At 43.7% G+C, this 17,395-nt stretch overlaps 1 protein-coding gene across 1 annotated transcript in view; it reads left to right on the top strand.

The window, feature by feature from the left end:
• The first annotated feature begins 815 nt into the window (after positions 1-815).
• The window catches only part of SRPX (sushi repeat containing protein X-linked), a 71,312-nt gene continuing 54,732 nt past the window's right edge, over positions 816-17,395 (top strand). The window contains exon 1 of the mRNA XM_077807220.1: positions 816-1,206. Coding sequence (XP_077663346.1) covers positions 816-1,206 — 391 coding nt within the window. The remainder of the gene's footprint in view (positions 1,207-17,395) is intronic.

Raw genomic sequence — 17,395 nt, 5'->3', positions numbered from 1 at the left:
CCCACATTGGCACCTGGACACAACCACACCCAGTGGTAGATACATCCACCTTGCCTGATACATGTGGTGCTGTGTCTGCCCCACTCCCTTCTAAAGTAGCATGCAGCTGAGAAAGTTTTCCATAGACCAAGTTGGGCTGTGGGTGTGGATGGCTTAGGGAGGACCCATTTGGGGCCAAAGTCTCTGACAGAGGGGAGGGTGTGCTGAGGGTCACTGACACAGGGGACTGGTAACTGTGGCCCTGCCTCAGCACAGGGGGCTGGACTTGATCTCCTTTAAGGGTCTCTTGCATCTCTCCATTTCTAATATTCTATGATCAGAACAAATGGTCTTTTTCTTTTAAATAGTGGTTTTCCACATAATGTGCTTTTAGTACCCAAAATCATTTAGTTCCATTGTAATAAGGTCCAGGCTATTTACACGCTTGTATGTAATTAAAAAACAAAACAAAACTGTGTGTTCAAGAAAACAATAATGTCCCTCATTTCAGTATGGGGATTGAGAGGCAAGCCGTGTGGTGGGGGTCCCAAGCAGTAAACTGCTGCGTGTATATCAGGGTGGGATCCTTTGTCTTGTGATTTTGCTGGAGGGCGGGAGGGAAGAGGGCTGTAACAAAATCCTTTCAGTTCACTCCTAGTCCCTTGCAGGCAGGCCGAGCTATGCCAGCGTTGGCAAGGTGTAACAGACAGAGCCCCCCGAGCTGTCTGTCAGAGGTAGGTATTGTCTGCCCGGGACCTGGTATGGTAGCACTGGGGTGTGGGGCTTTGATCGTTTCCAGGCTGGAGACCAGCCAGCGATCAGGGCTCTGAGCGTCCATGGCTCCTACAGGAACTCTTGCAAACTCCGCCAGAGGGAGAACCCAGAGCCGCCTTCAAATGCATCTGAAAGGGGTGAGACTTGGCGGGAGAGACTGGGAAGGCAGCTGGGCCACAGGCTCCCTGCAGCTCGGCGCGGCGTCCCGGGCCGCTGGGGGGCGCGGGCTGGGGGAGCTCAGAGCTGCGGCGGCAGCAGCAGCAGGAGGAGGGAGGAGTTTGCCGCGGAGCCCCCGAGCCCGCGCGGAGAATGTCTCTGTCCCGCTCCTCCGCCTGCCCCCTAGTCGCTCAGCCTCCGGCGGGGAAGGGACTCAGCCGCGCAACATGGGGAGCCGCTCGCTCTGCTTAGCCTGGCTGCTGGCCTTGGGCGTGTGCCTGAGCCTCGCGTACGAAGGTAGGGGAGCGGGGCGCCTTACCCTGCTGCAGCCGAGGGCGCCTCTGCTGGGGCGGGGGCTCCGGCCAGGGGAGCCTGCGCTCCCAGCCCTGAGACGCTGCTGCAGCGGGGCAGGGGCTCCGCAGTCACTCGCCTTCCTTTGCAGCAGCAGCCCCTGGCCAGGCTCCTGGGAGAGGGACGCGTCCGTTTCTAGCCTCTCCTGGCCCAGCCTAGGTGTGCCCCGCTGGACTTCGGGTGGAGTCCTCCCTCGCCGAGCCCCCCTTCTCCAGGTGTTAGCTTGGCTGCTCCCCTGCATAGCCCAGCGCCCCCTCCCCCGGCCTGCTGTGTGACTTGGGTTGGGACGGGAGCGGGATACCAACGTGCCTTGATTTCCCTGCGCACAGATAGACCCAGGAGCGGTCCCCTGCCTGGGCTCCTCGCGTTCATTCAAACGCTGGTCTGTTGACGTGGGAGTAGCTGTAAAAATCTCTCGCACAACCTCTTGCAAACATCTAACTTCACCGTAGACTGTAGAGGCGTGCTGGGCATTTCTTGTTGCCCTGGCTGGCAGGCAGTGTTGCAACTCCTTCCCAGCTCCTCTATTGACATTGAAGTCTCGCATCTTTCCAGGACTAAGCCCTGCGCAAACTAGACACTGAGAGGCAGAGTTACTAGCCTGGAAAGGCTTTCTGTATTTCCGTTGAAGTCAGCCCTTTCTGAAGAAAGTACAATCCTGGGGGTGTGGGGGAGAGGTAACATATGGGATCTCTTAGTTTGCACTAGTAAAATATTAAGTGATCTACACATGTTTTTACAGAAACACAAGCCCAGTGTCATCTGCTTTTTAATGTCTTTTTAATATTTATTGATTTTCCATTCTTTGTGGCACCCTCTTACTGTTTGACAAATGTGTGCTATTTTATTTGGCAAACATGGATTTACTTTGTGTTTCTCGTGGCACTGAAATGAACAAAGCCTTTCTTGTTCTTTTAGCTCCCTGCATTTGTACCAGCATCATAAAAGCTATCAGAAGAGGGCTCTTGAAGTAGTGTTTGTTACTTACTTGCTATATGGGAATGTGCAGGAGGTCTGCACACCTATTTTTATTTTTTTTTTTAATTGCTGGTTCTGAAAAAAAGTGGGATAAAAACATTAAATAAAATTTCTCTGTGACAGAGCTTTTTGGATTATTTGTTTTTAAAACATGCAATTTTTTGGTTTCAAAAAGACAGTGTCTTAAAGAGACAGTGTCTATGTTGGTTCCACAATGCACATTCATGTTGTCAAAGGTTATCAGCCTTCCAAAATAATGGCTACAATAACACTTAAATTAAGGGACCAAAGCCAGCATATCTACCCACTGCTCTGCATTTCCTGCTCTGTTGATGCAGGCCTAAAGGTATGGTACCTTGACTCATCACACCTTTTTCCTGTAAAGCTGGTGGAAGATAGTTAAGGTGCACATAGAAGTCCATGTAAGGAGCATGGAATGTCTGTAGTATTTTTAGGTGAGGAGAAGGGCAAATGTGGGACCTCTCAGCTTCCCAATGTTATTTAAGGATCTCAGTACTTAATATAGGATTACTGAGGATTTCTTCATCTAGCTTCCCTTCCTGATATCCCATCTGTGACTGGGCATAAAAAGGGTTAATCTTAGTTTACATTTTCAGTGACAGAAAGTTTGCATGGTGATGTAGTTTTGCTTCTTAGTAGTTACAGCAGGTTGCTTTTGTTTGTTTTTGTTAATTGTTTTAATTTAATTAGAGGTTAATTAACTAAAAGTATTTTAGAATAATCTTGTGAAGTGCCACAACTGGACCATAAATAGGTAAGTTGTAGCCATCATACTCCTAAAAAACTGTACTGCACTTATTCTAATGCTGTCTCTTTCTCAAAGTATCACATGTATTTTATCAAGTTTTAAGCTGGAAACTGAAATTTGCGTTCATTCCCAAGGCAAAAGGAAATCAGAGTCTGTAGCTCTCTGCTCCTTTAAAACAGCTATCTTGCCAAATTAAGATATGTCAAAATGGTAACAGATCTACCCATCTGAAATTAATGCACAAAAACAAAGCTGTTCAAAACTAATGGGTATTTGTCAATTCAGCTAAGGATGTATTTGTCTAGGATCACAGAAGATAGAAGCAGTAAACAAGTAAGTGTGATTCATAATGTAATCCAGGAATCTACAACTGTAGAACCTCTGCTCATTGTTGATATAAGTTGTTTTTTGGGTCCAGGAGCATTCTTTGCTTGAATAATAGTCCTGATCTTTGGGGATAGTAAAATTAGATATGTTTCAAAGTAGCAGCCGTGTTAGTCTGTATCCATAAAAAGAAAAGGAGTACTTAATTTGTTAGTCTCTAAGGTGCCACAAGTATTCCTTTTCTTTTTAAAATTAGATATGTGACTATTATAATGAGCTGAAGTTTGTCTATTTTTGTTGGCATGTTTCAGTTAATTTCCTTCCAACACAAAGATGCTGGAACATAAATTTGCATTGTTTCTGTAATAAACACTAAGGTATTAAAAACATCAATTGCTAATTCAATGAAGTCAACAGAAATATCTGCACTGCCATTTCTCTGAGAGTTGCTGCTGCCAGATTCTGTTTCTTTGCTTGGGAGGACAGTTGAGCGCCTTACATTGCAGGTCATGTTGATGCTATTCTTTATCTGGTCTGCATGAAAATGCTAATATCCAGTGTTTGGCATTCCTCTTAAGAGTCCAAACATGTCGCTACTGCTCTGTGTCCAGTCTCTGCTTACCCAGACTTCAAAAATCCAAGTCTTTGCTCATAATCTTTGAGTTGACTGCACAATGGCCTGCTTGTCTCAGCTTTCATTGCATTTGAAATTCCAATTTTCCTTTTACTTGTGGCGAAGACTCCGAGGCAGTGAAAATCAGTAGCAACTGTATTGATAAACCTACTGTATAGTTAAAAGATTACACATTCCATTGGCCTTATCATTTAATATAATAAAAATGTTTGTTTTCTTCTCAAATATTTCTTTTCGGTCAATATAAAATCTACTGTAATTGTAAATAAGTGTTTTCTTTTCTCCCTTGGAGTTACTTTAATCTAGAATTGTCAGCTGTTAAATGTGAAACACCTTTGAGTAGACATGGATAGACTTTTAAATGATGAATTAAAAAATCTCATTGTGTCAATGCTATATTAAATACAAACAAATCATACTGTACATCCATTTTAACTCTCTGTTGCAGTCAAAGAATTTGGTAATTGGTCGTTTCTGCTGATAAAGAAAAGCACCCTGTGTTAGATCCAGGCAGAGCTTCTGTTATTTCAATAATAATTTGTTACCTAAACATGGAAAATAGTTTCTTTTGGCTACTGCTCTTGAAGTGAGACAGTTCAGCTTGCCAACTTATTAGCAATGCTGTGTTTCTGGGCTCCATATTCTGAATTCAACAGTATACAGCATTCAAAAGCAGTGCTCACCCTTTGGGGGCCCTAAGCAGGAATATTCTGAGACCTCCCCACAACACATACTAAAAAAGAGAATGGGGAGGCCCTTGAGCTGCTCAGGGCCCTAAGCAATTGCCTAGTTTGCTTATGTCTAGCGCTGGCTCTGACAGTATTCTACACACCACGCTTCAGATACTTACTTTAATCAAGGCATTGTGAAAAGAAGTCTTTGAATAGCGGTTGATGGTTCTGATGGTGTGCAGTAAAAACTACTCAAGTCAAGATTACTTGAACCTTGTTTGGATAATTCTATGGGATATTCACATATTCCTTCATTTTCCTATCACTTTTGCTAATCATCAAAACGATTACAGTGTCAGCTTCGGAATACCTAGATTCCTTGTAACAGGTTCAAATCCCAGCAGGTTAACTCAGCTCTGTCTTTTGGAAGTGGTTAAATTCAGTTCCATGCAGTTTACTGTGGCGAAGTCTTTCTGATGAAGTTTTAAATACAGGAGTCCTTTCTACTCTTTATTTTATTTTATTCTTTTGGTATTTGGCCCAAATCTTCTTTCCAGGGATTTGAGAGGGAAAATAATTTGTGGAATTCTTCCTTGGAGACTTCTCCTCTTTGCAGTCTCTTCCTGTGGAGGTTCCCTCCTCTGATCTTTTTCCTTAGGCAGTTGTAGGCTTTAGGATAGTTCAGCAAGACGGTTAAAGTCCTGAATTGTAACCATTCGAAAAAAAGGTGGTTGTACTGCTCTCATCACCATAGTATCTGAGCACCTTCCAGTAGTGCAGTAACCAGGGGAGGGGACAGATGTTAACAGTGTCTTGAGCGGTAAAATGATTCCTGTATGTATATATTTCAGCCAGTTCTTTGGGATCCTGGGAATGAAATAATAAGACACTGAATGAGTATATGATATTCATGAGAGGAACTCAATGTGCTCTCTTCTCTCTTCACATCAGTTTCAGTGGATGGAAATGAGGAAAATCATATCTAAAATAAAGTTCATAGTAAGTAGGCACAGTTTTAAAGAAGAGATCTCAGACAGGAACAGAACGTAAGTGACCAGTGGATGGACCATGAATCTTTTGAGTGACTGGCTTGAAGAGAAAGGTATGAAAACAATTTAAGAAGTTTTTCAAATATTGAAAACAAAGCAGTCAAAAACTTTTTTAAATTGATTATTTTGAGGAAGGCTATATGTATATACTCACATCGTGATATTTCTCAACCTCCTAGTTTGGTTGGTTTTTGAAAAACAATAGCTGTTTTCAAATATTATTATTTGTATTACAGTAATGTCTAGAAGCCACAACTGCTGTACATGCATCCAGACAGTCTCTGCCCTGAAGAGTTTTCAACCTAAACAGACAAAGAATGAGAGGGGAAACTGAGAAGAGATGTTAAGTGACTTGCTGAGGTCATGCAGCAGGCTATTGGCAAAATTGGGATTAGAACCCAGCCCCATCTCCTGATTCTCAGTCTAGGGCCCTATCCGCTGGTCCATGCTGTAGAGGAATTCTGGAAATACCTACACTACTTGTGCTGTGAAACACATGGCTTTCAGCTTCCTGTCCTGGGTGTCTGAGAATTGTTTCCAGATAGAGTCTGCTGTCTTTTTATTAATAATCATGGAGAAAATAGTGTGTGTATGTGGGATCTCTTAGTGCTTTTGGATGTGCATAAACCACTCCTGTCGAGTTCAGTGGCAGCTGCACCCATGAATCCTAATGCAGAACAAGAGTTTTACTTTTGGCCAGCTATGCCTTCTATTTACAGATCCTAATTTCGTGTACCTACAGGAAAGTGTTACAGAAAATGACACAGTACAGTATGCCAAACAGTAAACCATAGCAACCTCTATACGTGACCAATCTTTTTCTGCCCAACCCACTTTACTGAAAGGTTCCTGCGCAGTAGAGCCGTTAAGTCCTCTGATGGGTAGACTTAGCCTACTAACAATTCAGCAACATCTTGGGAATTTTGTACTGATGAGAAACCAAACATGAGATCATATAAATAAAAGGGCGAGGTTTCAAAAAAATCACTGAGTATACGAGATGGCCAGCTCTTATTTTACCTGCATTAAAATAGACGTCCCTAGCGAGATTCTGTAGTGTACATAGAACAACCACATAATGGCTTGGATGGGCATATGTATGCAAGCACTGGTGATGGCAAAGGAGACATGCAAGACAGCTCTTGCTGACAAGTTACTCACATCTACAAATTAGTGAATCCATTTTATTGGTTGTTACAGTTCATCTTTGTTGCAATAAACAAAGATGCCTATGACTACCTGTCAAGGTTCCTTCCCCACTCTGAACTCTAAGGTACAGATGTGGGGACCTGCATGCAAACCTCCCAAGCTTACTTTTACCAGCTTAGGTTAAAACTTCCCTAAGGTACAAATTAATTTTACCCTTTGCCCTTGGAATTTCCACTGCTACCACCAAACTTTAACTGGGTTTACTGGGAAATGTAGTTTGGACACGTCTTTCCTTGTACCCCACTTCCTGGGGAAGGTTTGGTAAAAATCCTCACCAATTTGCATAGTGACCACAGACCCAAAGCCTTGGATCTTAGAACAATGAAAAAGCATTCAGTTTTCTTACAAGAAGACTTTTAATAGAAGTAAAGGAATCACCTCTGTAAATTCAGCAGGGTAGATACCTTACAGGGTAATTAGATTCAAACATAGAGAATACCTCTAGGCAAAACCTTAAGTTACAAAAAAGACACACAGACAGGAATAGTCATTCTATTCAGCACAGTTCTTTTCTCAGCCATTTAAAGAAATCATAATCTAACACATACCTAGCTAGATTACTTGCTAAAAGTTCTAAGACTCCATTCCTATTCTGTCCCCGGCAGAAACAACATATAGACAGACACAGACCCTTTGTTTTTCTCCCTCCTCCCAGCTTTTGAAAGTATCTTGTCTCCTCATTGGTCACTTTGGTCAGGTGAGGTTACCTTTAGCTTCTTAACCCTTTACAGGTGAGAGGATTTTTCCTCTCGCCAGGAGGGATTTTAAAGGGTTTACCCTTCCCTTTATATTTATGACACTACCACTTGGAATATTAAAGCTGCGGATTCACAAACAATTTGATAATGAGAAGATGCATTTTACTGAGGTTTTGTCATCTCCCATAGATAGCAGTAGGCTAAAATAGTTGTTACAAACAAATGATAGAAAACAAATTCCTTCCGGGAATGTCAGGGCAAATGGAATGGGTACAGTTCAGGTCACATTGTGGCTGAAAAAGATATGGAGTACAAAACCAGGAACACTGTTGTACCAGTGCTCTATTATCGTATGAAACTAGTGCATTGAATAAGACACTGAGCTAGGAGTCTGGAGACCTGGTTTCTATTTCCAGCCATGTCATTTATTCATTGTGCAACCTTGGGCAAGTCACTTCGCCTCCCTCTGCTTCAATTGCCCCATCTGTAGAATAGGAATAGTAATAATACCTAGCTCTGTAAAAGTGCTTTGAGATTAATGGATAAAAAGTGCTACATAGCTGAAAAGTATAATTTATGTTTCAGGCACATTTAGATGCTAGAGTAGAGCATATTACTGGAGCTACACATGGACTTCAGCAGCATTTCACGCATCTTGACAGCTTTTACGGGCTTTGGATATCTGTGTAAAAGCCATTCAAGCAATGGTCATATGCATTCTTTTACACGGATGTGCTCCAAGTCTAACCAATGAAGCTGGATGTCTTGCTTATATATATCCAAGTTAAAAATCAAACATTGCTTGAGACTGGGTTACTGCAGAGACGACTCATTGATAATTCCTTAACATGGTATCGGCAGCTATCTCTGATGCCATCTACAAAGGTGATGAAGACTGTGTTATACAGGGGCTGTGACAGCATCTGGGGCAAAGAATACTAGGTAGCCTCAAACACATGTTTGCTGTTTCAGGTTTCAAATGGGACCTGGCAGTCTCTGACTTACTTTATTTTTCCGGGAGTGAAATGCTGGGAAATTTTGAGAAATCATCTTTTAATCAAGGCATGGACTTTTTTTTTAGTTCAGTAAATTAAAAGGTTAGTGCATACAGTGTTGCTGGCTGACAGTGAGCACTCTTCCACGGTTTCTAGCTATTAATTATATTTAAAGGAGCACCATAAAAGTTGTTCAGAGTAAAAAATTATGTTGCAGGACCTTAAAAGTGGTTCCAAATTATATCTCTTAACTTCCATGATTCTGATCTTTGCTGTAACTTGAAATAACTGCTCATAAATTGAGATTTCCTGGAGCTTTAAATAACCTAAACTTCTGATGTATTGTTTTGTCTTCATATGAAGATGGGCAGGGTGATTTCTCATGTTTTTAAGGGGATTCTGTCAACATGAAACTGCTCAGTTTTACAAAACGAACGAATCATTCTGATGAAGTTGTCCTGCCCCTAAGTTCCCCTGTAATATGTTTTAACTCGTTTGGCCAGGTTTCTTGTTGTGGGTGGGCTTGCTTGCTCGCTCGTTCATTTGTTTTAATGTTTTTCTCCTTTCTTTTGCTATGCAAAAGACACAGGTAAACAAGCGGAAGTGACTATACAGGGAAAAGTAGATATTGACTTGACACGAAGTGCTGTCAAATGCAGAAAATAAAATTTAAAAAGAGAAGAATATTTCTCTTTCTCAGTCATAGTAGAGTAACTCATTGCTTAACGTTGTAGTTATGTTCCTGAAAAATGCGACTTTAAGCGAAACGATGTTAAGCGAATCCAGTTTCCCCATGAGAATTATTGTAAATGGGGTGGGGGTTAGGTTCCAGGGAAATTTTTTTCACCAGACAAAAAACTATAGATATAGATATATACACACATGCACAGTATAAACTTTAAACAAACAATTTAATACTGTACACAGCGATGATGATTGTGAAGCTTGGTTGAGGTGGTGAAGTCAGAGCGTGGAAGAGGATGGGATATTTCCCAAGGAATGTCTTGCTGCTAAATGATGAACTAGCTTTTGGCTGAGCCCTCAAGGGTTAACCCATTGTTGCTAATGTAGCCTCACACTCTACAAGGCAGCATGAATGGAGGGAGGGGAGACAACCTGGCAGACAGAGACACACACCCTGTGTGTGAGAGAGAGAGAGAGATGCGCATTGCCCCTTTAAGTACACTGACCCCACTCTAAGTACACTGCCTTGTTAAGCAGATCAGCAAGTTGAGATGGCAGCTGCTCCCAGGAAGCTCCCTCCGTCCTGAGCCTGTCGTGTCTCTCCCTCCCCCGCAAATGGAGATGGGGCAAGTGGGATGCAGGAGCAGGGGGGAGGGGGACACCTTGACATTAGCCTCCCTCTCTTCCCTCCCCTGCGCAGCAAGCAGGAGGCTCCCGGGAGCAGCTCCAAGGCAGAGGACAGGAGCAACACATGGCAGTGGTGGGAGGGACAGCTGAACTGCCTGGCAATTGATAGCCTGCTGGGCAGCTGCTGCACAGGGAACTTAGGGGAGCGGGGAGCTGATGGGGGTCTGCCGGTCCACCCTGGTTCCAAGCCCCCACCAGCTAGCTCCACCGGGCTGCTCTTCCTGCAAGCAGTGGACAAATCAGGCAGCTGCCAAACGACGTTATAAGGGAGTATTGCACAACTTTAAACAAGCATGTTCTCTAACTGATCAGCAGCATAACAACGTTAACTGGGACTACTTTAAGTGAGGAGTTACTGTATAATATTAGGGGTTACTTGGTAGCAATGCTTTTTTTTTTTCAAAGACAAATGTTTAAGTTGATGTCCATGTTATAAATCCTGCATAGTGAAGAGAGAAAGGGCTTTTAGGATGGGAGTGATAAAGTAAGATGACCAGCATGCATAGCTGAATATATCAAACAACTTGATACTAGCTAATATTAACATTGGACGTTTCTGTTGAAAAGATTATTCCATGAGAAAAGAATCACTAGTGGTTTTATGGTCTGAGCTGGTGTTTCTGTTCACTTCTGTTGTATCTCAGGTGTCAGAGTAGCAGCCGTGTTAGTCTGTATTCGCAAAAAGAAAAGGAGGACTTGTGGCACCTGAGAGACTAACCAATGTATTAGTCTCTAAGGAGCCACAAGTCCTCCTTTTCTTTTTGTTGTATCTCAGCTTGTCTTTCTAACAACTTCTGGATGTGTTGCTGCCACCTAATACTCAACATGCCAGCCTTCGTGGTCCATTTGTTAAATTTTGAAACACACCCCTTCACACTTTTTCCCACACTCTGAATGAGCTCCCTTTAAACACCTGCAAAACTACCTCTTTGTCCTCCTTCAAATCCCTTCTTAAAACTCTCCTTTGCGGCGATGTCTGCAAACTACTTGACAACGGTTAGGCTGCTGGTGTGCTGAAACCAACAGCCTATCATGCTGGCCAGTGTTGTCTCATTTGTATGTGCTGCTCCCCTTGTTTGTTTTTATTATGTTTACCTATTGTCTCTTGGCTTATACTAGATTGTACGCTCTCTGGGGCACAGACGATTGTTTAGGTCTGTGTTTGTACAGTGTATAGCACAATGGGGTCCTGATCTGTGACTGGGGCCTCATGGCACTACCGCAGAACAAATAGTAATAAAGAACATAGGCATTGACTTTTTTATTTTTTCCCCAGGTGCTCCACCCCCACTCTGCCCTAAGGCCCTGGCCCTGCTCAGTCCCTCCCCCCAAGGCTCCTCCCTCTCCCTGCCCCCGCTCCACCCCCTCCCCAAGGCCTTTGCCCACCTGCCGCTCACTGCTCTCCCCCCTCCCCTAAGCTCCTCCCCAAGCCACTGATCAGCTCTTTGGCGGCGCCCACGGAGCTGGCTCCTAGGATAAAGAATATCATTTCCAAAACACTTTTCTGCCAAGTCCTCTCCTTGTATCCCTTTTGTTACTGCTGAAAACACTGTCTATCCTACCACCCGTTTCTCAGTCTTGGCGCTATCTTCAACTCCCCTCTCTCTCTCTTTTTCCCCTCATAGGTTAATATAGCAGTCACATGGGGGGGGTACACTTCCAAGCTCCACCCCCAAGACAAATGCCATCCATCTGAGATGTCTAAATGAGGGACCATTCATAGCAGACAGGGCCCTTGTTTAAAATATGATCCTATGTGCTCTACTGGGCTCCTTGGGTTTGCATGTGCTTTGGTGGGGCTAGCAGGGCTCTGCAGGCCTGGCTTTCCCAGGGTGGGGCTTGGAGACCCTTCCTTCTCTTTCCAGACACATGCATTAATCCACACTGAAATAGATAACTTATCATTTTTGGGCGCCTTGCTGAGAGAGGGACATGGCCTTTTCACACCTCCCCGGTGTATTGTTTCAGCTGGCCCTCTGCAGAGCTAGGCTGACATCATCACATGGGTTATGCTCGTTTAATCTCCTCAGCATTATCTTCATAATCATAAGGGCTAGTTTATTAAATTAAAGTGTAAGTTGTGGAGTACAACATGGCAGCCCCTGCAAAAATACCACGTTGCTGAGACACTGCAAACCACTCCAAGTCAAGGCGGGTTAAATAGGACATTTTTTGTGATGTCGTTTTGTATCCTATTCAGTCAGTAGGGGCCTGATCCAAAGCCCATTAAAGTCAATGGAGAGACTTCTGTTGGATTCTGTGGGCTTCTGATTAGGCCCTGTTAGAACCCAGGGCAAACCGCTCTGTCTAAATCAGGCTGGGCATATGAATGAAAATGGGGAGAGCGTATGGATGCATGAAATGTTCACACATCATTTTTCATTTCTGAGATAGCTTAAACATTTGTGTGCTACTTACGCTCCTCTTCAAGAGTAATGGAACCTGACAGCTCCGATGCTGCAGGTAGCTTTCAGAGACGCAGTGATGGTATTCTCTGATATGAGAAATTGCAGTTGCTTTCTTGAGGAGAATGCATAGTCTGGTAGTTCCTCTACTTAGCCCTCTGTAGATAATATAGATATGTTGAAATGGGTTATTAATATTTACTGCATTGTTTCAGCCATCACAGCTTCCAGATTTGAATTATAAATGTATAAAAATGCTTTAAGAAGACAGAGGAGAGCTTTGCAGCTTTACAACAGCATGGCTGAAGATGAGTTAGACATAAATTGCATGATCTTTTGTTTCAGGAAGTGTTGTGGCTAACGTTTATCACCATGTGTGAATATGAATAACTTTCATGAATGAGTTAGAAAATTATTTTCTACAACTTGCTCTGAAGTTGCTCAAGTTAGGCTGAGGAGACCGTTATCACTGTAGAAGGTTTTCTTGATGATCTTGCCAATTTGTACTACTTGCACAACTTTACATGGACAGCATTATTCAAATCATACATTTGAGAAGACTGGTTAAAGCAGCTGGCCCTTAGAACTACAGTATAAATACATCTGAGATTTCAAGGGATGTAATGAAGAGTTTGGTGTGTAGATTGTCAGTTTGTGATAAAGCTAGACAAATATATTATGTTCCACCCCCTCCCCTCATTCTCTTGTTTTGTCTTTTCAGGAAATGCCATTTCCTTTTAAGGAACAACAAGTAGACATTTGGGACATATGGACCCTAAGAATAGCATCATAGTTTGAATGTAGTTGTGTATTCATTCTATCAGTCAGGTTTCTTCAGCACTGCTTTGTCATGCTGAATGGTTTACCAAAAGCCTACAGTTAACCAGCATGGGCTGGCAAAATATGAGTCAGTGTTAACCATGTCTGACTGTACCGCCAATGTTAAACCTTCCAGGGACTGTGGTCCATGCTGGCATCATTCAAAGGATCTTTGTCAGACTTGTTGTGATGGTCTTGCCACCTAGGATGAGACATTGTCTCCAACTTGTGTCAGAGCTGAGTTATAAGCCTAAATAAGTTACAGTTTCCTCTGGAGTTTTTAACTTTGGGTCAGTGGAAAAAAAAAAGTTGCAAAGTAATTGCTGCATATTTATAAGGAATATTTAATTTGAATCTCATCATCTGAATACATGCATTCTTGCTGTCTGGCTTCTCTATGTCACTCACAAGTAAAACAGGCCACAATTAATATGCATTCATCTGGCTATTTTACAAGATTAAAAACACATTAGGATTAAAAACAGTCTATGTACCAGACATCCCCTATGCTGGAGACTAAATGTCCTAGCCAGAGGCAGATCCCAAAGACTGAATGTTCGCCTCCAAGTTCCAGAGGCAATGCCCTGGTGGGAAATCCAGTCTCCCCAGCCTCCACACGCTCCCAGTGGCTAGGATATTGGGTGTCCTACCAGGGTGCATCTCTGGACCCTGACTGGGGGCACCATCTTTCATATCAGTTTCTGGTTAATAGATGTTTGATAAATGTGAAGTCCCTTCTCCTCTCCGCACTCTACCTCTAGCTGTTGGAAGTAAGAAAGAGCTTTCTTGCCAACCCCCAGATATCCAGAGCTTCCAGTTAGTTGTGGGGAGTCTGCTCCTCTCTCCCTTCACTACCATTTGTTTTTGGGTTCTTTTCCTTCCCATAAATACCTATTGAGAACTCCACAACAGCAACGTAGGTAAGCGCCATGTCAATTTAACTCTGCTGCTGCTTGGGAAAGCTACATATGCAGTAGCCTACCTCAGCTGCTGATATGTAGTGTTCCCCAGGAGCAGCAGCTACAACAAGGTTAAATTGACTTGGCTCTTACCTGTGTTGCTGTTGTAAGGTTCTGAATGGCAACTGTGAAACTGACCAACATCTTGTTAATTTCACTCTGCCACTGCTTGCTTCACTCAGATCCCTTCCTGAGCTCAGTCCCCTGAGTCTCAAGTGAGCCCTCTGTTTGTATGCTTTTCCAGATCTTACAGATATGATGTGAAGTGGAATTATACTTACTGATATCATTTTTAGAAAAAATTGCAGGTTAGTTTTAAAAACATAGTCTAAGTAAGGTTAAATCCCTCTTTTTTTGTATGAACAATCATTTGTCCTTGGTAGAAAACTGCCTGGTATCCAGTATATTTTCTTCATCATTGTATTAGAATAAAAGAGACAATATATTGAAGGCAGCATGTTACAGCTGATAGGATACTAGATTGGGAGTCTGGTTCCATTCACATCTCTGGTATTGACTCATTTTGTGGCCTTGGGAAACTTGTTTAACCACTCTGGTCCAGATCTTCAAAGGTATGTCAGTGCCTAATGCCTGTTGATTTCAGTGGGTGTTGGGTGCATAAATAACTTTGAGGATCTAGACCTCTGTGTCTGTTTTCCCCTCGGTAAAGGGGAGATAGTGATATTTGTCCCCCATGATAAAACACTTTGAGAGCTTTGGCTGAGAAGCACTGCGTAAGTGCCAAATACTCTTGTTACTGTTATATGTGCAGTGCATCATAATAATTGAAAACACATGCAGAATTTACACTCCGTTTAGTTACAAAACCTTCACAAAGAGCTCTTGAGCTATTTTTAGATCTGAGATCTCCTTGTCTCTGAAAGTGTGAGATTCATGACTAGCATCATGCCTTGGAGTGTCATGTCTACCATCTTCTCAAGCAGTTTTTCCTCTGTCTTTTTATGGTTTTGTTTACAGCTCTTTGATTAAAGATTCCATTATTTTTTTTATCATTATCAGAAACCACCCTTTAAAATATATTGGTTTAGAGTTTAAATGTGATGAGTACTTGATAATATATTTAAGTAATTTGGTATAAAATCTTTTTGGGGAGACACAGCAATGACAACCATAACAGTAGACAGGTTTTCTGTGAAGGAATTTTCATCTGGCTGCTCCATATTCTGAGGCCTGGTCTACACTACAAAGGTCAGCGTAAGCTGCCTTGCATCAAACTAGTTGCATATGTGTCTACACTTATATTTGTCTCCCAACGACGTAAGCGCTCTGTCGTGGTGACACAGTAGCCCTACCTCCCGAAATGGCATAGCGCCATAGTCAATGTACTGAGGTCGAAGCAGTGCGAGTGTGCTCAGTGCATTACCTATGTCAACCCTAACAGTCCTCCAGCAGCTGTCCCACAATGCCCGACACTGACCACTCTGGTTACAATATTGAACTCATTGCCAGGGGTCACAGAGACTGAAAGCCTGCCCCCCCTCCCTCCTTAAAACCCTGAAAATTTTTTAAATGCCTTTTCCTGATAGCCCAGCTTGGCGAGCACATCAAGCTGTTCCCCATTGTTGTGTGTAACTGCCCAGCTGACCAGCCTGTAGTTGGCAGGCGAGATTGGATCTCCTGGAGCTGTGGGGGAGAAGAGGCCGTGCAGGCACAGCTATAGACCAGCCGTAGAATTGTGGCCATCTACGAGCAGGATGCAGGAGAATGAGTGTGAACGGGACCAGGCACAGGGCTGTGTGAAAGCGAAGGAGCTGCGGCAGGCAGACCAGAAGGCCAGGGAGGCCAGCCATTGATCCGGTGCTGAGCCACAGACCTGCTGCGTTTACAAAGAGCTACATGCCATACCTGGTGGGGAGCCCACCACCACCCTGCAGGCCACTCTGGATACCTCTGAGGAGCCCAGGACACAGACCCCTGCCATGAACAGTGAGAAGGAGGAGGTGGTGGATGGGGGACATGCAACTGTGGGGGGTCCAGCTGTGCCTTGTGCCAGGATCTTCACTGTAGTTCAGTCAATCCTGGCAGTCGAGCCTGGGCAAGCCCAGTGGAGGGGAAGAAACCATGGGTAAGTGTGTATATGTATTTCCCATTACAGTGATGCACACAGCTATTGACTTTTCATTAATCTGCTTGTACCAGAAGATGTACCAGTACAACAACATGAGGTAGCGCTGTTATCCGCTTTTCACTCCCCTGTGGAGTTAGGCAGAGGGGCCATGCAGAGCAATTTGTTTGTATACAGGGATGTCCCTCGAATCTCCTGAGAGATCTCGATGCAACTTTCATGGAAGTACTCTGCAATCCTCTCCAAAGGGTTTCTAGGGATGGCAGCCATATGTCTTTCTCCACAATAGGACGCTCTCCCATACTAGCCTGCAATAACTTTGGCAGGCACCATTGCAGTACACAGGCTAGCAGCATATAGGCCAGCACGGCTTTGGGGTGCCGGTAGCAGCTGTGCTCTCTGTGCCTTAGGAGTGAGAGATCTGCTAAAATCACCACCACCTGTGGACAATGGTACCGGTATTCAGTGCCATTGCCATATCCTCAAAAGTTTCATGTGACCAAATAGTTCCCTCCTTATTTCCCTCACCCCTGTAGGCCATACTCACCAGGGCTGGTGCTGTGAGTGGTGCCATGCACAATCTCCACACCTGCGGAACGCATGAGCCAGATAAGGAGGAGAAGGAAGAGGACTTGGGGTGACATGTTCAATGAGAGCCTGCCAGCCAGTGCTGCTTCGGACCTCAAGCAGAAGGCCTGGAGGATGAATATTTCAGACTGTATGGAGAGAGAGGCCCAGGAGTCCCAGGAGGAAAAGGAGATGTAGATCCACCAGGACATAATGGGGATTTTTGGGCAGCAAACACAGATGCTGCAGACTGTTGTGGACCTACAGGTTCAACAATCACAGGCTCGCCTCACTTTGCAGTACATGGAGAACTCTGTTACAGCACCTCCCTACACCCCCCTCAACATTCCCAAGTGGCATCAGCAGCTGCATCCCTACCCCTACTAATCCACGCCGGGCGAGAGTAAAGACAACCACAGCATTACATATAGTGACCTGTGAACGCCACAGTGGTTGTATGTGTAGCCAAAATGGACATGAACGTTCTTTCCCTTGTTAAGTTCTGTTCCATTAATTGCACAGATTTTTCTTTGCACTGGTTGTGCTACTCAATAAAATTCTATTCTTTGGAAAATAATTCATCTTTATTAGTTCATAACAT

The sequence above is a fragment of the Eretmochelys imbricata genome, chromosome 1, assembly GCF_965152235.1.
Source record: "Eretmochelys imbricata isolate rEreImb1 chromosome 1, rEreImb1.hap1, whole genome shotgun sequence".
NCBI classification, from domain to species: domain Eukaryota; kingdom Metazoa; phylum Chordata; order Testudines; family Cheloniidae; genus Eretmochelys; species Eretmochelys imbricata.
The sequence above is the reverse complement of the archived record's forward strand: the minus strand, read 5'-3'. Positions and strand labels throughout refer to the sequence as shown.